This window comes from Ipomoea nil, unplaced genomic scaffold (genome assembly GCF_001879475.1).
Source record: "Ipomoea nil cultivar Tokyo-kokei standard unplaced genomic scaffold, Asagao_1.1 scaffold2165, whole genome shotgun sequence".
NCBI lineage: Eukaryota > Viridiplantae > Streptophyta > Magnoliopsida > Solanales > Convolvulaceae > Ipomoea > Ipomoea nil.
In genome coordinates this window covers 1,137,849-1,161,301 of record NW_017618593.1, presented here as the reverse complement: position 1 = coordinate 1,161,301, position 23,453 = coordinate 1,137,849, and the positions used below count along the sequence as shown (strand labels likewise).

The following is a 23,453-nucleotide window of genomic DNA, read 5'->3' as shown; positions in this document are numbered from 1 at the left end:
TTATCTGGGCATGTGATGTCGTGAATTGGTGGGTTTTCATTGGTGGTTATAGGTGGGGGACGACGGTCCCGGAGGAATAAGGTTGGACTTGGCTGTACAGGGGCTTTCTGGAGGTAATGGTTGGCACCGAAGGTACAAGGTTGGGGGTAGCCATAAGGTTGGAACAGGGCATAAGGAAGGCATATCAACTCGTGATGGGTGAGGTCACGAGGGCTTGTGAAGCCGTTGTTGTGGTGAGTTCTCTTCTCTCGTGACGTGTGTAGTCACGGAGGCTTGTGGTGTGTTTTGGCATGTGTTTCCGTTGGGTAAGTCTTTATCCTTGTGTGTGGTTAACCTTTGTGGTTTGGGATGTGTTCCCGGTTTTGTCCTTGTGAGTGGTGAGTCTTGTGTTGTCTTTTGATCTTGGCTTTTGACTTATATATATGTATTCCGTTTCGAATATGTTTTTCATATTATATATCTACCTATTTATGATACTTAACGGTATTGGTGGGTTACCAGCATCTTTCGCTGACCGGGCGTCGCCCCGATGTTTATCTTTGTATCTTTCAGGTGATGCGTAGTCGAGTGCGATGTCTAGAGCCGGTAGCTTAGCACCTGTATCTTTAGACAGTGTTGTTGAGGCCTGTGTGCCAATGTCTTTAGATTGTTCTAGTTTGGTTGTTTTTGGGATAGTGTTACACTTGCAGATTGTCGCCGTAGCGTATACCTAGCGTGGTATACGTGGCATAACACCCCGTTTTGGATTCCTTTTATCCAGTTATCTTTTTATCTTCCACTGTGCTAGTTTTGTGCTTGATCTGCAGGTGTTAAGACTCGTTTTAAGTAGTCTTGTTTTTGGGGGGGTGTTACAGGAAGATAAACGGGAACTAGATAAAAGGAATCCAAACAGGGGTGTTATGCCACGTATACCACACTAGGTAATGCTAAGGCGACAATTTGCAAGTGTATCACACTAACCCAAAACATCAGTCTAAAACAATCTAAAACCATTGGCGCGCAGGCCACAAAAACACAGTCTAAAGATACAGGTGCTAAGCTACCAGGCTCTAGACATCGCGCTCGACTACTCAACACCTGAAAGAACACAAAGATAAACATCGGGGCGACGCCCGGTCAGCAAATAATGCTGGTAACCCACCAATACCGGTAAGTATCATAAATAGGTAGATATAAGATATAAAAACCATTTTCGAAACGGAATACATATATATAAGTCAAAAGCCAAGATCAAAAGACAACACAAGACTCACCACTCACAAGGATAACACCGAGAACACATCCCAACCACAAAGGTTAACCACACACAAGGATAAAGACTCACCCATCGGCAACACATGCCAAAACACCACAAGCCTCCGTGATTACACACGTCACGAGAGAAGATCACACAACACCGGCTTCACAAGCCCTCGCAACATCACCCATCGCGAGTTGGTATGCCTTCCTTATGCCCTGTTCCAACCTTATGGCTACCCCCAACCTTGTATCTTCTTTCCAACCATTACCTCCAGAATCCCCTGTACAGCCTAGTCCAACCTTATTCCGCTGGGACCATCGTCCCCCACCAACAGACCACCAACGAACCACCACCAATCACGGCAACACATGCCCGGATAACACAATGTTATCCCCCAATCACGTAAACCTTTCTCGAAGGAACACAACTCCATAATCATGTCACGGCCACCACGAAGACCGCTGCAATACCTTAGTGACTAGCATCCCATACCACTAATCGTGCAATTCAGGTAGAGCCACACACGCACCACCACTCACATGAATCAAACAACGGATTACAACGAAGGTATGAAACATACTCAATCAAGGAACGGGTCACAGCCCAACGACAACAACGATGAATAACGCAAGTTATCATCAACTAAACGGAAGGTACAAACAACACACACGCTAGCATTAAGACAACAAACTAGCATGCTTATCAACGGGGAAACTCAAGATAGTTCCAAGGAACACACAAGACACCACTTGGTTCAACGAAACACAATGTTGAACACTTAGCACGATTCAAGACACCAAAGATCCTACATGGATACCTATCATATAGCTCTAGACCTACGAAAAATCAAGAAGACACTCAAATAGTTCCACAAAAGAACAACTGGAAGTCAAAAGATCAAATACCGAGACAACCGAAACACGGGGAACAAATCCCGAACCAAGCGCCACCGTGAACCCCGCGGGTGGACCCACGGGTAGGCCCCTACCCATGGTTCTGCCCGCGGGTACACAACCCACATTCCCATCTTGCGGGTGGGTGGCGGGTAGGGCTCTCCCCGCCATTCCGCCCGCGGGTACATGCTCCTGTGTCAAACAATCCCTTCGGGGATTTTCTTATCCAAACACAAATTCAAGTCCAAAACACACCAAATCTCACCAAACACAACAAAATGACATGAACCAAGGAACATGCAAAGAAATGGCACAAAGGAACCCTAAACACAAGCTCTAGATATGCAATATCACAAGATAAATGCATAAACACTCACATTTCATAGCAAAACACAAGTAGAATCCAAGAAATCACATATAGGTAAGCAAAATAGGTTTTGTAGAGCATGGGTTACCTCTTGAAGACCAAAAGACTTCTCTTACACCACAGCATGCTCTCCACTAAGCTCATTAGCCAAACCCACTTCAAGATCAAACCAAAAGATCATAAAGATCCTACCTTTAAGAAAAAGACAACTAAGATGGAACCAAAAAGACTAGACAAGCTTAGATCTTACCCTTCTAGATGCCCAAATAAGTGAAAGATTGAATCTTGGAAGCAAAACTTGGAATCTTGACAAAGGTCTCACTTGGCTTGAAGAACAAGCTACTCTTCTTTTCTAGAGAGAAGGTAGAGATATTTTTCTAGGAATTGTAAGGAATGAAATGAAGAAGTCTTCTAGGTTTAGATTACAACACTAGCTCTTGGTGAAAAGACAAGGATACCCTTACTAACTCTTAGAAAGTGTAAGGAACAAGGGAACTCCTCTCAAAGCATAAGGTACAACACAACTTAAAGATTGACTAGTCAAATACTAGTCCTTGAGTATTAAAAATCAGGATTTTAGGAATCCATTCCTCAAGAGAAATAGAATTAATTACTCAATTAATTCATGGATTGGAGTGTGGATTTTTTGGGTGTCACATCCTCTCCCCCTTCAAAGAAGTTTCGTCCCCGAAACTTGGGTACAACGAGTTAAACGAAGGTAACAAGGAAACAAAATTGTGACAAGAAATTTCAAGAATATCCCTTTTCGTCAAAACTCCAAAAGTTCTCAAAAGGTTCCAAGGCATAGAAGAAGACATTACGAATTCAAGGATTGGCAAGGCCAGGGGTCAACAAACGGATAGATTGAGCATCAAGAACTCTAACCTCAACACAACAACCAACTCCTAGCCAACAACCAAGAACTCAACAACTAACTCCAAGCACCAACTAGCACTCCAGCTAAACAACAAGGCAACAAGCTAAACAAGCAAGCACACAAAGCACACAACAACCTAGGAAAACAAGGTACCTTCTACAAACAACTCAGGGTACCGCTCCCGCATCGATGCCTCCAACTCCCAAGTAGCTTCTTCAACCCCATGATGAGACCACCAAACCTTTACCATCTTAACAGATTTCCTACGAGTATCCCGAGTCTTGAAGTCCAAAATTCTGAGCGGTCTTTCTTCTTAAGACAAATCTTCATCTAACGGTATTACTTCTGGTGGTAAAACATGAGCCGGATCGTGAACATATCTCTAGAGCTGCGATACGTGAAACACATTATGCACTCCTTCCAACTCCAAAGGCAACGCCAAACGGTAAGCCAAACTCCCAATCCTCTCCAGGATTTCATACGGACCTATAAATCTAGGGCTCAACTTCCCTTTCTTCCCAAACCGCATTACTCCCCGGGTGGGAGATACCTTCAACCAAACCTTATCCCCAACTGAAAACTCCACCTGTCTTCTAGCCAAATCAGCATAAGACTTTTGACGATTCTGGGCCGCTTTCATCCTTTATTGGATCTGCCTCACTTTCTCGGATGTGTCCAACAAGTATTGTGGCCCCAACACTATCGGATTGACGAGATCCTCCCAACAAAGCGGGCTGCGACACTTCTGTCCATAGAGAGCTTCATAAGGTGCCATGCGAATACTCGAATGATAACTGTTTTTGTAAGAAAACTCGATCAAATCCAGATGGTCCTCCCAAGACCCTTGAAAATCCAACATACAAGCTCTCAACAAATCCTCAGTGGTCTGTATAGTCCTTTCTGTTTGTCCATCGGTGGCTGGGTAGAAAGCTGTACTGAGACTTAGCTTAGTTCCAAGAGCTGCTTGCAAAGATTTCCAAAATTGAGACAAGAACCTTGGATCCCTATCGGAGATAATATCCCTCGGAACTCCATGATACTTTAGCACTTAGTTGACATAGGCTTGAGCCAACTGCGTCATTGTCCAGGTCTCCTTCATAGCAATAAGACGGGCAGTCTTAGTCAAACGATCAACTATTACCCAGATTTTGTCCTTACCCGAACGGGTCGTCGGTAGACCTCCCACGAAATCCATAGATATAGAATCCCATTTTCCTTGCGGAACTTCTAACGGTTGTACCAACCCCTTAACTTTACAACGTTCCACTTTAACCTTTTGGAAATTGAGGCACTTCCCTACAAACTCTGCAACTTCCTTCTTCATATTAGGCCACCAGAAGAAGCCTTTCACATCTTTGTACAAATTGTCTCCCCCGGGGTGAACCGAATAGGGTGTGTTATGACCCTCTTCCAAAATCCGTCGCTTCCACTGATCACATGACGCGGGTATGCACACACGTTTTTTGTACCTCAACACCCCATCCACGGATAACTCAAACGGTCCCCCTTTTCCTTTACCTAGGTCATCCCTTACCTTGGTCAGAAACGCGTCCTTTTGCTGCTCATCCTTAATTTTTCCCAGAAATGTAGGTACAATCCTCAAGTTATAGCAACGAACTTCTGCCTCCACATTTCCCTGTTCCACCACTTCTAAGCTCATCCGTTGAAGCTCCTTACAAAGCTCATCCGCCACCACCCAAATAGAACTAGCGGTATGCTTCGATTTCCGACTTAAGGCGTTCGCCACCATATTAGCTTTTCCTTCATGATACTGAATATCTAACTCATAGTCCTTGATGAGTTCTAACCACCTTCGTTGTCGCATATTGAGGTCCTTTTGGGTGAAGATATATTTGAGACTCTTGTGATCCGTGAATATCTTGCAATGCACCCCATAGAGATAATGCCTCCAAATTTTCAAAGCAAACACTACGGCGGCCAATTCCAAATCGTGCGTAGGGTAATTCTCTTTGTGAACTTTAAGCTGGTGTGAGGCGTAAGCAATCACTCTCCCATTTTGCATCAACTCACAACCTAGTCCTTTCTTGGACGCATCACTGTATACTTCAAACCCATCCGTTCCCGATGGAAATATTAAGACTGGTGCAGACGTGAGCCTCTCCTTCAAATCTCGAAATGCTGATTCACAAGCTTGATTCCAAACGAAAGGCACTTCTTTTCTTAACAACTTAGTCAACGGTTGAGCCACCTTGGCGAAATCCAACACAAACCTTCGATAATAGCCTGCTAAACCAAGAAAACTTCTTACTTCCGACACCGATGAAGGTACAGTCCAATCTTTCACTGCCCGTATCTTGTCCGGATCCACAGAGATCCCTCTACTATCAATCACGTGGCCTAGAAACGTAACACTGTCCTTCCAAAACTCGCACTTAGAGAACTTGGCGTACAACTGCTTTTCCCGCAAGATTTGAAGTATCGTCCGGAGGTGCCCAACATGTTCCTCCTTATCTTTTGAATAAACCAAGATATCGTCGATGAACACGATCACAAAATCTTCGAGGTGGGGTTTAAACACTCTGTTCATCAGATCCATAAAAACTGCAGGAGCATTAGTCATCCCAAACGGCATAACTGTAAACTCGTAGTGACCATACCGAGTTCGAAACGCAGCCTTAGGAATATCCTTGTCTGCTACCCTTATTTGATGGTACCCTGACCTCAAGTCAACTTTGGAAAACACTCCCGCGCCACGGAGTTGATCAAACAAGTCATCTATTCTTGGGAGAGGGTATTTGTTCTTGATGGTAACTTGATTCAGCTCCCGGTAGTCGATACACAACCTCATACTCCCATCCTTCTTCTTTACAAACAACACCGGAGCTCCCCAAGGTGATGCACTTGGCCGGATATAACCCTTATCAAGGAGTTCTTGCAATTGAGCCTTCAACTCTTGCATTTCAGGCGGAGCCAAATGATACGGAGCTTTAGAGATGGGTGCAGTGCCTGGCATAAGATCCACTGAAAATTCCACTTCCCTAGCAGGCGGCATACCCGGTATTTCTTCGGGAAAAACATCAAGAAACTCATGGACTACGGGAATAGATTGAGTTACCTCTCCTTTTGCCTTCAAGTTCTCGACGGAGCACAAGTACACATCATTGCCCTTGTCCATATACCTCTTCATCTTTACCATAGACACCAGCTTAATTCCGGGTTCTCCCATCTTTCCACAGTATGACACTCTTTTCCCGCTGGGTCCTCGTAGCACCACCTTCTGATCCTTGCACAAAATTTGGGCTCTAAAACGCCCCAACCAGTCCATACCTAGGACCACATCCATCTCGTCCAAGTCGTACTGGATTAGATCGCTAGGGAACTCTTCTCCTTTGATATTAATCTTGATGTCCTCGAAAAGACGGTCACACATCCTAACTTCTCCCGATGCTACCTTCACGTTAAACCTCACTCCAGCGCCGGATGATATAAACCTCACTCCAGCCCAACTTCTTCACGAGGCCAGATGATATAAACGAGTTAGACGCCCCTGAATCAAACAAGACTGTTGCTGGCACAGATTGCACAAGGAAGGTTCCCACTACTACGTCACTGTCACTTGTTCGGAATTCATTTAAGGTGAACACCCTCTCTTGAGATGACCCCACCACCGGATGATGAACCTCTATCCTCCCATACTCTCTTGCGTCACGGTGTGCTGGCAAAGCCGCTGCACTAGGACTTACCCTTGTGGACGTACCACTCCGGATCCACCGTTCAATTACCCCAGAAGCATTGCTAGCTTCGGTCAACCGAGATTTCTTAACCACTTCAAACACTGAGGATCGCTGGCGAGGAGGCATCACAGACTTCTGCAACAACAACAAGGTTACCAAAAGAGCAAGCAAGACAGAAAGCAACGCACATCTCACCGCGCAACCTAGAATTCTAAGCCCAACACTTGGCTTCTTAAGGTCGCTTAGAGGTCTCAAAAACACACTTAAACACTTAGAAAGTCTAGACTTAACTCTTCCTAGGCTCTAAACCTGGCTTTGATACCAACTGTAACACCCCCCAAAAACAAGACCTAAAAACAAGTCTTAACACATGCAGATTAACAACAAAACTAGCACAGTGGAAGATAAACGGAAACTGGATAAAAGGAATCCAAACAGGGGTGTTATGCCACGTATACCACACTAGGTAATGCTAAGGCGACAATCTGCAAGTGTATCACACTAACCCAAAACATCAGTCTAAAACAATCTAAAACCTTTGGTGCGCAGGCCACAAAAACACAGTCTAAAGATACAGGTGCTAAGCTACCAGGCTCTAGACATCGCACTCGACTACTCAACACCAGAAAGAACACAAAGATAAACATCGGGGCGACGCTCGGTCAGCGAATAATGCTGGTAACCCACCAATACTGTTAAGTATCATAAATAGGTAGATATAAGATATAAAAACCATTTTCGAAACGGATTACATATATATATGTCAAAAGCCAAGATCAAAAGACAACACAAGACTCACCACTCACAAGGATAACACCGGGAACACATCCCAACCACAAAGGTTAACCACACACAAGGATAAAGACTCACTGGCGAGCTGTCGTAGGCTCCCAAAATTAAAACCTTACAAACGTAGTAGCGGGAGTAAGGATCGATCCCACGAGGAGTAACTAGTTTAACTTTTGTGCTCAAATTAAAGGCAGGGGGTTTGGAATATATCGAGAATAAAGATAAAATAAAAGAGAATTTAAATAAACAAGAAATTTAATTGAACGAATAAAGCAATGAAAATAATATATCGAAAACACTTATAATAAGAAACCTTGGTTAGTAAAGATCCACCACCGGAATTCAACATTGATCATTGATTAATAAAGTAATTAATATGCATTTGAATATTTGTCGTGAAATTATTTCCTTTCTGTTTTCCCTTAGTTGTAGGTAAATAAAGCACAAGCGGTTTAATTACCCCTAACTACTAAATAACCTAAGACAAGTGCTATAGATTTAATTTAATTGCAGCAATAGGAACTAGGAAAACCGACAAACTAAATAACACAAGCACAAGCGGTTGCATTTAATTTAGGAAAATATTCTACCCGAGTCCAATTATCACTAAGCCGTCAATAATTAACCCAGTTGCTACTGAATATTAGAATAATTTGTAGCACAACATCATCTAATATAGCAAAGAATTATATCAAGTAAATAACTAGTAGGCCTTCCTAGCAATTAAATGATACAACTATTCAAATAACTTAGAAGAATATTTAATACCCAAATGCATAAAAATTATATAATAAAAATAAATAAATATCCTTACAGCGTTATGAACTCCGGGGCTTCAATTCACTAAACCAACTCGAAATTAGCCACAAATGGACATTGATAACAATTTCAACGAATACTATAGAGGAGGAAAGAATGAACGTTTTACAAAAGGATTTTGCAGGTATTTATACAAGTCTCATAATAAACTCAAATTAATCTCAATCGTTCATTTTCCTCTTTTTTCGCTAAGCCACGAAGTAATCCACAATTTTCAGTCCACACTCCGTCGAAATAGCGTTGCAAATTGACAAAATCTTGTTTGATGCTGCATGCGCCACATACTCTGTAAGGAAGAAAGAAACAACTAATTGTTTTACTTGTTTTGTCTTTTCCTAATATTTGGGGCGGTGGGTATCATGGCATATGATTAGGATAATAATTTGGGGTAAGGATAATTATAATAATAATAATTATTATTATTATCATTGTTATTATTGTTATTAGGGAAAACAAGGATAATTATTATTATAAAACACTAATTAATTAAAATCTAAAAATAAATAATTATGATATAATAGTAATTAATTAATGTAAAAATATTATAAAGACATACATAAAATAAGAGTATAAAATATGCCTATCAAATTCCCCCACACTAAAACGTTTGCTTGTCCCCAAGTAAAAAATATTATTTGCGAAGTAAATAAATAAAATCCCCAAAACTCATAACATATCATGAACAACAATCTGAAGCACCCTGGAATTAATAAGATAGCACCCCTGTCTGAAAATTGAGAAAACTAAATAAGTAAGCCCTCACAGGAATATCACTCATCACTCAAGTGTTTGATGGGTATAAATTTCACTCAAGTTTATTCCTATAAAATTGTTCTACCATAGGCTTGCATATCTTCTCAATCACCACTACAAGAGTCATGCATGACACAAATCATAAGGACTTTCCACAGGTTGTAATGGGGCTAAGGTTAAGGTAGGGAATATTTAGGAAAGTAGCTTAAACAAAAGCTTTCAAACTAGAGGAGCAAATAAATACAAATAATCCAAGATACTTGCTCAACACCAAGTATAGAATGTTTCCGCAGTATTACCAGAATTTCCCCTTACTTCATTTATTTAGAAGTAACTTCAACTCAAAATCAATTGCTGATTCTTTCTCATTTTCTCATAAATTTTCAGCAATATTTTTCTTTTTCAAACATATATTCTCCATTTTTCCATTTTTTCATTTTTTCAATTTTTCAATTTCCATATTTTTTTGGAATCATGAATTGTCTTAGTTTTCTTTTTCATAGAAGACCAGTGACAAATCGACAATGAAGATACAACACACCTCATTTTGCATCATATTCACACAAGAAAGTGACCTCCCCCACACTTCTTCCTCACAATCTCACGCAGATTACACGAATAATTCAAGATTTGCTCCACTAGTTATTCAGCTGGGTGAAGGCATTATTTTTAGATATAAAAGGCTTGTAATGTGGTTCAAAAAAAAAAGAAAAGAATGGCCATAAAGCTTAAAGTGGTTAACAAGGGTAAATAAATCATAGGACAAACCGGTTATTTGGCTAGTGAGGCTCAAGATCAAATAATGGCCTTAATCACACTTGAATCATGCATGGTCTAATTAGCTTTAAAAGAGAATCAAGGCAAGTTCTAGAGTAACAAAATTATGGAAGAAATCGCACAATAGAAAGAAAATAAGACCGAAGTGTCAGTCAATGGCTCAAAACACTCACAGGTTTATTGCTTACTTAATCTAGCCACTACATATCGAACAGGCAATGCTAACAAATTAATCACAACTTGCCAAACTATTTATTCAATCATGTTATGAATTTCAAGAAAGGAAAATATAAATTTTTTTCAAAATAATAATTTTTTTTTTACATAAAATAGTAGTAAAATATTTTTGAAAATTCTAAAATAAGAAAATAAATAATAAAACTTTTTCTTTTTTTTGTTTTTACATAAGCAAACAAATAATAAGACTAAATCCCCTCCCCCACACTTATTATCAACATTGTCCCCAATGTTGAAAAAAAAAAAAAAAAAGCACAGAAAAAGGGGTATTGAATGAGAATATGGAATAAAAGAAAAAAAATGGAACAAACACACCTTAGGTTGCCTCCCAAGCAGCGCCTTTGTTTATCGTCGTTGGTTCGACTTATGATATTTCTTTAAATTTCCATCGTCTTTTTGAGTACCTTCGATGATTGTAGGTATTCAAAGAAACAGTCCCTTCATGCAGATTAGTACTCAAAGATGATTTATTATTTCTTTCTTTTTCATTCGAAGCAATTTCATCAAAAGTAACAAAGTTCAAAGAATCAACAAAAATTGCAAAATTATCATCACTAGGAGATTTCATGGTATCATAAATATTAAAAGTCACAAGTTTACCATTAGACTCCATAGTAAGCATACCACTATGAATATCAATTTTTGTGTTTGCAGTTTTTAAGAATGGCCTTCCTAACAAAATATGATTATTATTTTCCATATCAAGCACATAAAAATCAGCAGGAAAAACCAAGTTATCAACTTCAACAATCAAATCCTCAATCACACCCCTAGGATATGTAGTAGATCCATCAGCCAATTGAATTATTATACTAGATTTATTCAGGGGTCCAAGATTTAAAGAAGCATAAACAGAATATGGCATGACATTAATAGAAGCTCCTAAATCTAACATAGCATTTTCAAATTTCACCCCATTTATCATGCATGGAATAGTAAACATACCTGGGTCTTTGCACTTTTCAGGAAGATTGCTTTGACTAGCCATAGAGACATTCTCTTGCACTTTCACTTCCTCAATTCTTTCATTATTTCGTTTCTTTTTCATAGTGCGTACCTCTTTTAGAAAATTTGCAGAGCGAGGTACTTTTTCCATAGAATCTAAAAATGGTTTATTCGCCTCACATTCACGAAAGGTCTCATACAGATCATTATTTGAGTTTCCTCTTATTGTTTCTAAAAGAGCTTGAGGAAATGGGAGTACTGGTTCATAATCAGAAAAAGATGAAAGCTTACCGTCGGACTTCTCTTTATTGTTGGCAATGATTCCTGCACTTATTTCCTTGTTTAAATCAACACTCTTTTCCAGCGACATACTGCCAACACTAATTGCACTTACACTCTCTTTTGGATTAACCACCGTTTGAGAGGGTAGTTGGCCAGAACTCTGTGCTTCCAACCGACTAACCGTAGTTGCTAGTTGGCCCATTTGTCTTTCCAAGTTTTGAATACTAGCATTTGTTTCTTGAATACTAGCCTTTGTTTCTTGACGGAATATTTGTGTTTCTTGTTGAAACTGCAGAGTGTTAGTAGCAAGAGATTTAACAATATCTTCTAGATTCATACCTGAGCTAGAGCCTTGGGTCGGTTGTTGTCTTGAAGGAAATGGTTGTCTATACTGTTGAAAATTAGAACGATTCTGAACTTCTGAACAAACTGGTTCCCTTGTGAGTTTCCATAGCTAAGGTTTGGGTGATCCCTCCATCCAGGATTATATGTATTGGAAAATGGATCATACTTACCTTGAGGTTGTCCAGGAAAACCTCCAGCCGTGTTGACTTGTTCAATAGGTTTTTCTTGAAGAGTTGGGCCGGCATCAGTTTGGTGCCCAATTACCGAGCAAATTTCACATGCTTTTACAGTTTGCATATTGCATACAGCTAATTGACGAACAAGAGTAGTTAAACCAGAAATTTGTTGTTCAAGAGCAAAAATATTTACCTCATTCACTTGCTTAGACGGTTGGACTATTCTATTGCCAAACTGTTGAGAATTTGCAGCCATGTTCGCAATTAGAGTTCTTGCAGCGTCTGGTGTCTTGTCAACTAAAGCACCACCGCTTTCAGCATCAATCATGCTTCTATCCATTGGAAAAAGTCCTTCATAAAAGTACTGAATGAGTAATTGATCACTAATTTGATGGTGTGGGCAGCTTGCACATAGTTTCTTGAAACGCTCCCAATATTCATATAATGACTCTCCATTGTTTTGCCTTATACCACATATTTCCTTTCTAATGTTGGCCGCCCTTGAAGCTGGGAAATATTTTTCAAGAAATAGTGTCTTTAAGTTATTCCATGTGGTGATGCTTCCGGAAGGTAAATAATATAGCCAATCCTTCGCTGAATCTTTCAAAGAAAATGGGAAGGCTCTCAACTTGATTTGTTCTTCAGTAACCCCTGTGGGTTTCATACTTGAACACACCACATGGAATTCCTTCAAGTGCTTGTGAGGGTTTTCACCTGCAAGTCCATGAAAAGAAGGCAAAAGATGAATTAATCCAGATTTTAATTCAAATTGGACATTAGCATCCAGAGCAGGAAAAGTGATGCATAAAGGTTGCAGATCTAAATTTGGAGCTCCAAGCTCTTTTAAAGTTCGATTTTGAGCCATGTGTTCCTCTTCTAAATCAGAATTGGTAGCCAGATCACTAAACTCCAATTTCCTCAAACCTTGTTTCCTCCACCTACGTACAGTTCTTTCAATTTCTGGATTGTATGGCAGGACTTCTTTGTTAGCAGATCGAGTTATAGGCATAAACTGTTAAAGATAGTGCAGCAATTATGTAAAAGTAACGAAAGAAAAGAGTTTTTTAAAAAATTTTTTGGGACAAATGAAAAACAAATAAACAAATAACAAAATAAATAAATAAACACAAAATAAGCTAGAAAATCTCCCCGGCAACGGCGCCAAAATTTGGCGAGTTGTCGTAGGCTCCCAAATTAAAATCTTACAAACGTAGTAGCGGGAGTAAGGATCGATCCCACGAGGAGTAACTAGTTTAACTTTTGTGCTCAAATTAAAGGTAGGGGGTTTGGAATATATCGAGAATAAAGATAAAATAAAAGAGAATTTAAATAAACAAGAAATTTAATTGAACGAATAAAGCAATGAAAATAATATATCGAAAACACTTATAATAAGAAACCTTGGTTAGTAAAGATCCACCACCGGAATTCAACACTGATCATTGATTAATAAAGTAATTAATATGCAATTGAATATTTGTCGTGAAATTATTTCATTTCTGTTTTCCCTTAGTTGTAGGTAAATAAAGCACAAGCGGTTTAATTACCCCTAACTACTAAATAACCTAAGACAAGCGCTATAGATTTAATTTAATAGCAGCAATAGGAACTAGGAAAACCGACAAACTAAATAACACAAGCACAAGCGGTTGCATTTAATTCAAGAAAATATTCTACCCGAGTCCAATTATCACTAAGCCGTCAATAATTAACCCAGTAGCTACTGAATATTAGAATAATATAGCAAATAATTATATCAAGTAAATAACTAGTAGGCCTCCCTAGCAATTAAATGATACAACTATTCAAATAACTTAGAAGAATATTTAATACCCAAATGCATAAAAATTATATAATAAAAATAAATAAATAACCTTACAGCGTTATGAACTCCGGGGCTTCAATTCACTAAACCAACTCGAAATTAGCCACAAATGGACATTGATAACAATTTCAACGAATACTATAGAGGAGGAAAGAATGAACGTTTTACAAAAGGATTTTGCAGGTATTTATACAAGTCTCATAATAAACTCAAATTAATCTCAATCGTTCATTTTCCTCTTTTTTCGCTAAGCCACGAAGTAATCCACAATTTTCAGTCCACACTCCGTCGAAATAGCGTTGCAAATTGACAAAATCTTGTTTGATGCTGCATGCGCCACATACTCTGTAAGGAAGAAAGAAACAACTAATTGTTTTACTTGTTTTGTCTTTTCCTAATATTTGGGGCGGTGGGTATCATGGCATATGATTAGGATAATTATAATAATTTGGGGTAAGGATAATTATAATAATAATAATTATTATTATTATCATTATTATTATTGTTATTAGGGAAAACAAGGATAATTATTATTATAAAACACTAATTAATTAAAATCTAAAAATAAATAATTATGATATAATAGTAATTAATTAATGTAAAAATATTATAAAGACATACATAAAATAAGAGTATAAAATATGCCTATCACTCACCCATCGGAAACACATTCCAAAACACTACAAGCCTCCGTGACTACACACGTCACGAGAGAAGATCACACAACACCGGCTTCACAAGCCCTCGCAACATCACCCATCGTGAGTTGGTATGCCTTCCTTATGCCCTGTTCCAACCTTATGGCTACCCCCAACCTTGTATCTTCTTTCCAACCATTACCTCCAGAATTCCCTGTACAGCCAAGTCCAACCTTATTCCGCCGGGACCGTCGTCCCCCACCAACAGACCACCAACGAACCACCACCAATCACGACAACACATGCCCGGATAACACAATGTTATCCCCCAATCACGTGAACCTTTCTCGAAGGAACACAACTCTATAATCACGTCACGGCTACCACGAGAACCGCTGCAATACCTTGGTGACTAGCATCCCATACCACTAATCGTGCAATCCAGGTAGAGCCACACACACACCACCACTCACACGAATCAAACAAGGAATTACAACGAAGGTATGAAACATACTCAATCAAGGAACGGGTCACAGCCCAACGACAACAACGATGAATAACGCAAGTTATCATCAACCAAACGGAAGGTACAAACAACACACACGCTAGCATTAAGACAACAAACTAGCATGCTTATCAACGGGAAAACTCAAGATAGTTCCGAGGAACACACAAGACACCACTTGGTTCAACAAAACACAATGTTGAACACTTAGCACGATTCAAGACACCAAAGATCCTACATGGATACCTATCATATAGCTCTAGACCTACGAAACATCAAGAAGACACTCAAATAGTTCCACAAAAGAACAACGGGAAGTCAAAAGATCAAATACCGAGACAACCGAAACACGGGGAACAAATCCCGAACCAAGCGCCACCGTGTACCCCGCGGGTGGACCCACGAGTAGGCCCCTACCCGTGGTTCTTCCTGCGGGTACACAACCCACATTCCCATGTACCTGCGGGTGGGTGGCGGGTAGGGCTCTCCCCGCCATTCCGCCCGCGGGTACATGCTCCTGTGTAAAACAATCCCTTCGGGGATTTTCTTCTCCAAACACAAATTCAAGTCCAAAACACACCAAATCTCACCAAACACAACAAAATGACTTGAACCAAGGAACATGCCAAGCAATGGCACAAAGGAGCCCTAAACACAAGCTCTAGATATGCAATATCACAAGATAAATGCATAAACACTCACATTTCATAGCAAAACACAAGTAGAATCCAAGAAATCACATATAGGTAAGCAAAATAGGTTTTGTAGAGCATGGGTTACCTCTTGAAGACCAAAAGACTTCTCTTACACCACAACAAGCTCTCCACTAAACTCACTAGCCAAACCCACTTCAAGATCAAACCAAAAGATCATAAATATCCTACCTTTAAGAAAAAGACAACTAAGATGGAACCAAAAAGACTAGACAAGCTTAGATCTTACCCTTCTAGATGCCCAAATAAGTGAAAGATTGAATCTTGGAAGCAAAACTTGGAATCTTGACAAAGGTCTCACTTGGCTTGAAGAACAAGCTACTCTTCTTTTCTAGAGAGAAGGTAGAGATATTTTTCTAGGAATTGTAAAGAATGAAATGAAGAAGTCTTCTAGGTTTAGACTACAACACTAGCTCTTGGTGAAAAGACAAGGATACCCTTACTAACTCTTAGATAGTGTAAGGAACAAGGGAACTCCTCTCAAAGCACAAGGTACAACACAATTTAAAGATTGACTAGTCAAATACTAGTCCTTGAGTATTAAAAATCAGAATTTTAGGAATCAATTCCTCATGAGAAATAGAATTAATTACTCAATTAATTCATGGATTGGAGTTTGGATTTTTGGGGTGTCACAGGTTACCTCTTGTAGCCAAAAACCTTCACTTAACACTTCACCAAGCTCCTAATAACGCTCACCCTTCAAACCCACTTTAAGAACACACCAAAAGATCATAAAGATTCTATCTTTAAGAAAAGACACCTTAGAAAACACTAAAAACACAAGATGGACATAGATCTTACCCTCCTAGATGCTCAAAGGTATGAAAGGTAGAATCTTGGAGACAACCCTTGAAGATTTGACAAAGCTTCAACTTGGCTTGGAAGAAGAGCTATCAAACTTTTAGAGAGAAGGTAGAGCTAAAGTTTGGAAAGTGTAAGGAGAAAGAATGAGGAGTGTCTACTAGGTTACCTTGCATTACTAACACAAGGTGAAATGTCATGAATACCCTTACTAAAATGAAGAGGTGTAAGGGAACAAGGGAACTCCTCACAAAGCTTAAGGTGCAACCTTGACTTTGGGTTGACTAGTCAATTACTAGTCCCCGACTATTGTATTTTCAGGAATTTAAGGAATTAAATTACCAATTGGTTTAGGATTAATTACTCAATTAATCCCTTAATCGAATTTTGGATTACGGGGTGTCACATCTACAATATGTTACAGCCTTCAGAAGATTAGTTGGACGACTCTTATACTTGATTGCCACAAGACCGGATATAACATACGCAGTCCACCAATTGAGTCAATTTGTCGATGCTCCGACGGACAAGAACTTGATAGCTGCTCACAGGGTGCTCCATTACATTAAGAAATCTCCTGGTCAATGATTGTGTTATCCAAAAGGAGGTGAACCGCAACTCAACATTTTTTCTGATTCAGATTGGGCTTCTTGCATGGAAACACGTCGTTCTATTACCGGGTATTGCATTTTCTTTGGTTCAGCGCTTGTCTCTTGGAAATCAAAGAAGCAGGCAACCGTATCTAGATCCTCCTCCGAGGCAGAGTACAGAGCGCTAGCTGCCACCGTGTGTGAAGTGCAGTGGATCTTGTTTCTTCTTAAAGATTAACAGTTTGTTAACATAAGGCCGGCAAACGTGTTTTGTGACATTAAGTCGGCCGTAGCCGTAGCTGAAAACCACGTTCTCCATGAAAGGACGAAGCACATCGAGATCGATTGCCATCTAGTCCGGAAAAAAGTGTCTCAAGGGGTGATAAACTCTTGCCAATCTCCTCGCAAAGCCAAATAGCTGATGGTTTCACTAAGCCTTTGCCTGCTTCTCAATTCGACTCTTTCGTTTCTAAGCTGGGTATGCATGCTCCAGCTTACCCGGGGGTAACAGAGAATGCAAAAGGAAAATGAATCGAATGGCAATCTTGTCATATTACATTCTGTTGTAACCGCTTCTCTTTTCGTACATATACTGTAATTTGCTTTCCCTCTGTATCAATTCAACTTTCATGAAAATAAACCAGACGCTCTTTCTCTCTCCTCGCATGCGCTCTGTTTCCGGTCACTTCTCACGGATTGAGACCCGTGTGACGGTCTTACACAAGTGTTACCCATATATATATATGGAAGGGATCAGGTGCATTTGAGGCTTCCCGTGCGGTTGTGCAGGTGGACGCACGTTAAGCATTAATCTGACCCACTTAAAGTACACAACACATTCACATTAAGTACACAAACCTCACGCATGTTAAGCATAGGCCTCACACATGTTAAGTACAAGTCTCACGCATGTTAAGCACAAGCCTCACGCTTGTTAATCACAAAAACACACGCACCTTAAGTTTTAAAAACAACTCACATTAAGTACACACTCACGCACATTAAGTACAAAACTCACGCACCTTAAGCACACGACTCACGCACATTACGCATAAAACTCATGCACTTTAAAGTTTCAACAGCAACTCACACAACAACTCACATTAAGTACACACTCACGCACATTACGCATAAGACTCACGCACAATAAGTACAAAACTCACGCACAATAAGCACAAGAATCACGCACATTAAGTACAAAACTCGCGCACATTAATCACTCGCACAACCGCATGGGAAGCATTTACCCGCACTAGAACTTTAACCTCTATATATATATATATATATATATATATATATATATATATATATATATATATATATATATATATATATATATATATATATAGGGTCCGGATCAGGTGAGGACCTAATCTTAGGTGAGGACGTGAGGACTAATCTAGACCATTAAATCAGAATGATGTATGGCTGAGATTAAAAGGAACAAATCACACGGATTAAGAAAACAAATTCCTTTAAAATATTAAAATATTAAAATATATAAATTTAGGGTAAATCTGTCTTATTAATAGATGTGCATTCCTATACAAAATGTTGTGCATTCGTATACTGAGTGTTGTGCATCGATAACTTTATTGTTGTGCATTCAAACCCCGCCAAAAAATCATGCAGTGGACATCCCAATGTCCTAAGATGCACTAAACTATGTACTATAATGCACAACTCTCTAGCCTATAGTGCACAACTTACAACGCTAGGTTGCACAATCAGCACACACGAATGCACAATCATACTATCCAGGCATTTATACATATACACGAAAATTCAAATATAGACAATATTATACTCAAAAGAACGAGCGAAAAAAAATAAAAAATACTGATTAGTTTACATGGGCGAACACTCAATCAATGATGAAGAAATCGCGGCTCCAAATTGCAACGGTGATGATCCAAGAAAATAGGAAACCAATTTGGCCAAGGATTACACATGCGTTCACACTTAAAAAATAAATAGAAAAAGACACTACTACCCCACTTTAACAAAAAAAAGATCAATCCATGTCATCTCAAGAACTCAAATCTGGGCCATCCAAATAAAAAAAACAAACGCACAAGATTAGTCCTCACGTCCTCACCTAAGATTAGGTCCTCACCTGATCCGGATCCTATATATATATATATATATATATATATATATATATATATATATATATATATATATATATATATATATATTTATTTATTTATTTATTTATTTATTTATTTATTTATTTATTTATTTAACTTTCAGCAATGGTGATGAAGGAGAAGGGAAAATTCCTTCCTTCAATTCATCTCCAGATCAAGAGGCGAAGAAGTCTCTCCTTCTCACCTCTAGATTTGGAGACAAAGAAGATGACCCCTTTGTTTTTTTTTTTTTTTTTTTTTTTTTTTTTTTTTTTTTTTGAAATAGAACCCTTTGTTATATAACATGCACTTTAAAAATTATAAAATCATGTTACATAAACTAATTTAGTAAAAAAAATTGTTTAATGTAATAGAACTATTAAATTATGTCATATTAAATAAGATTTTAATAATCAAGTTGGTTTGACAGTTGACTTGATAATGATAATGTTTCAAGTTTGACTCTTGTGAAAATTATCTATTAGTCTTCTTAATTTGAGTCAGTCAGTATTAATTAATCTAGGTTGGTTAGAGACTCAGAGTGCACTTTCATATAACGACTAAATTTTCTCAAAAATCAAAGATTTAAATCATATTTGATTTGCATATATCATATTGCAAAAGAATATTAGCTACTTGTTCAAGCAACCAAGTTGGAAAGAATGAAAAGAAGTTTTTTCCTTTTCGTCTCAATTTCAAGACTTTGACAGCAAATGGAAATAAAAAGGATGTTGGAATCTTTCAATGTCGAATTTATCTCCAGTTACTTAATTCCTCTGGAAAGGATACCATGCTATGTGGTCAAGAAATTGCGAATCTTTTTTCTCCTTTTTGATAAAAATTAATATAAAAATTTAGATTTTTTTTTTTTTGAGTACCAATTGACGTTGATGTTTATAGTATTGGACTATTGGGTATAACTAATAATTCACCCGCACTATGCACGGGGAAAAAATTTATGTTATTATAAATATAAATAAAAAATAGAAAAAATAAAAATATTTTAAATTGTTGAATATAATAATATTTTTGAACTTCCATTGGTCAAATATTTATTATTTTTATAGAATACAAAATTAAAATTAAAATTAAAATTAAAATTTTGTATGGTTAATATAATCTCTAATTATGTACATATTCAAATAAACTTATAGAGAGAATTTACATAATTACATTGATTTACTCTTAATTGTATTTCATCTATATTATAATTTTCACAATACGAATAATAACTAAGATAATTACATTTAGAAAACAAATTTCAAATTTTGTATGAGTAAATTTAAACTCTAATTGAACACATTTATGATTATATAATATATTCTTTATGCACATGTCATGTCATAAACCCAAATGTCATCATTCTCTAAGCTCAAGACCACTTTTTGTGGAGATAATTCAAATGTATTTTTTTTCTTTTTAAATTCCTAAGTTTAGAAATCCAGAAAAACATTAAAGACCCATACGATATATACATTTATATATATTTAAATTTTTATTTATGGCTCAAATGGTTTTTTATTTATTTATTCTGAAGTCCAATAATTGACCCACGGCCCACAGCATTTGCTTTCTTCATCATATCCCTTCTCGCTTCTGCCATTTCTTTGAAGCATTTGAGAGGGAGAAAAATTATATGTAGAGGCTTGCATTAATTGCAATGTTTCAGATATCGAATAGGCTTTCATCGAAAATTTAATTAATATTGTAATCTCAAGAAGCACCATAAATAACAAAAGCATATCAAATAGACTTTCATTGTAAAGCCATATATTTAATTAATATTGCATCGCTTCATATTTTCTATTAATCGGGAATCGGAATCCTTAATCATAATATCATAACATTTAATAACTCCATTAATTCAATAAATTTAATCATTTGTTATGGGCGAGAAAAAAATAGCTATTTTATTTTTCAAATGTTGTGCTTTTTTTTTATATAGTAAAGAATGTTGTGGTTATTTTATATTTATAATGATAGAGACAATAATTATAACAATAATTACTCACCAAAATAATAATTGTAACATTAATTACTTCCCAAACCATATAGTTTTATTATAGTTAAGATTATATATGGTGAAAAATGTTAAATGAACTCTCAAACTGGTAGTAATAATGTAATTAGGCCTCTTAATTGAAAAGGAAAAAAAATTCCATTTAAACACTTAAATTTGTAAATTGGGAAGTCATATGGGAATTGGGAAGTCATATTTAGACATGTTCCAAGGGAACAGGATAGAGCGATGGATAACATTGCTAGTCATGCCCTCACCAACGATACAGAGGAACATGTTTTTGAGCAAGCCACAATCGACATGCAGAGCTTTCTTAGAGATGATGAACTTGGTCTTCTTGGTGAAACTAACATTGTGAGAATCAACTAATGATTCAGGGTGTTTCCTCCCCCCCCCCCCCCCGCCCCCCCCCCCCCTCCAAAAAAGAAAAAGTGCAATTAAACTTTTGAACTTGTAAAAAAGAGTGCAATTAGAACTTTTAAAAGGTTAATACAGAGTATCGATTGATGCGGTGTAGTAGTAATAATAGTAATAACAATAGTAATAATAATAATAATAATAATCTCTATATATAATATAGCATATTCAAGGTGAAAAATTTTTCCCTCCATTTGGTGCATTTGAGAGTTATGGAATATCAAGGGTTTAGGAACTTCATAATCATCATAAATAATTAAATAAAGTTGAAAGAAAATCAAAGTGAATAATAATAAAAAAGAGTTTAGTGGAGTGGAGAGTAATTCAAAAAATTAATTTGAGTAATAATTGTTGATCCATAATTGAAAATTAACATTGAAATACTTATGTTATGTTTCTAAGTGCATCCCCATTAAGGCATTGTTCGCAGTTTTTTAGGAAAAATGGCAACTTAAAGGAGAGAGATGGAGGAGAGAGGAGTAGGGTGGATGAGAATATAGATTGTGTTGTATTCAATCATAATGTCTGAGAGTACAGAGAGCGAATATATAGATACTAGATAGAATCCTAGTCTAACACGAATAATATAGTCCTAGTCTAATCTGGATAACATAGTCCTAGTCTAATATGGATAATATAGTCCTAATACTCCCCCTCAAGCACAAGGTTGGCTAGCCAAAACATTGAGCTTGTCACGAAGAGAATTAAAACGAATAGACGAAAGAGACTTGGTGAAGATATTTGCTAGTTGATCCTTGGTTGAAATAAAGTGCACCTCTAACTCCTTTTTGGCTACATTATCGCGAACAAAATGATAATCAATCTCAATGTGCTTCGTGCGGGCATGAAACACTAGATTAGCACATAAGTAAGTAGCTCCCAAATTATCACACCATAGTCGAGGAGGAGACGCAGGTGGGATGCCGATCTTGTGTAGTAGAGAAACAAGCCATGTAACCTCAGCAGATACATCAGCCAGATTCTTGTATTCTGCTTCAGTTGAAGAACGTGCTACTGTCCGTTGCTTCCGACAAACCCAAGATATAAGTTTACTCCCCAAGAACACAACAAAATCACTAGTAGACTTGCGATCATTCGGATTGCCAGCCCAATCTGAGTCAGAATAGGCGTGAATATCCATCGACGCAGACCGAGAAATACGCAGACCAAAATGCAGGGTGCCTTTGACATATCGCATGATTCTTTTTAGAGAGCCCCAGTCCGTAGTAGTGGTGTAACACCCCGCGTTACGGCCTTCAATCCCGGATTAATTATTTAATTAATTCCGTTAATAATAATTAAAAAGGGATTTAATTTGGCTAGGATTCCCTTTAATTAATTAATGTGGTCCACCATGGATCGTGGATCCTTGCCTAGACTAGAGTCTTAAGCCTATTAGGAATAAAGAGAGTAAACCTTTTTACTAATCAGATTCTAATTAGGAATCTTAGACCTAATTATCTATTAGAAATAAAGAAAGTAGGCCTTTACTATTCAGATCATGATTAGGATTCCTTTTAATTAATTAATATGGTTCACCATGGACCATGGACCCTTATCCCTAAACCAAGCCCTTAGTCCTATAAGGAATAGAATTAGTAAACCCATACCATTCAG

At 37.8% G+C, this 23,453-nt stretch overlaps 1 protein-coding gene across 1 annotated transcript; it reads right to left on the bottom strand.

The window, feature by feature from the left end:
• Positions 1–6,796: 6,796 nt before the first annotated feature.
• LOC109149925 lies at positions 6,797–22,977 on the bottom strand. The gene is made up of 2 exons (XM_019297916.1): positions 22,795–22,977; positions 6,797–7,207 (listed from the first exon to the last, which is right to left on the bottom strand). Exons 1-2 carry the CDS (start codon positions 22,975–22,977, stop codon positions 6,797–6,799), a joined length of 594 nt encoding a protein of 197 aa, XP_019153461.1.
• Positions 22,978–23,453: the final 476 nt, after the last annotated feature.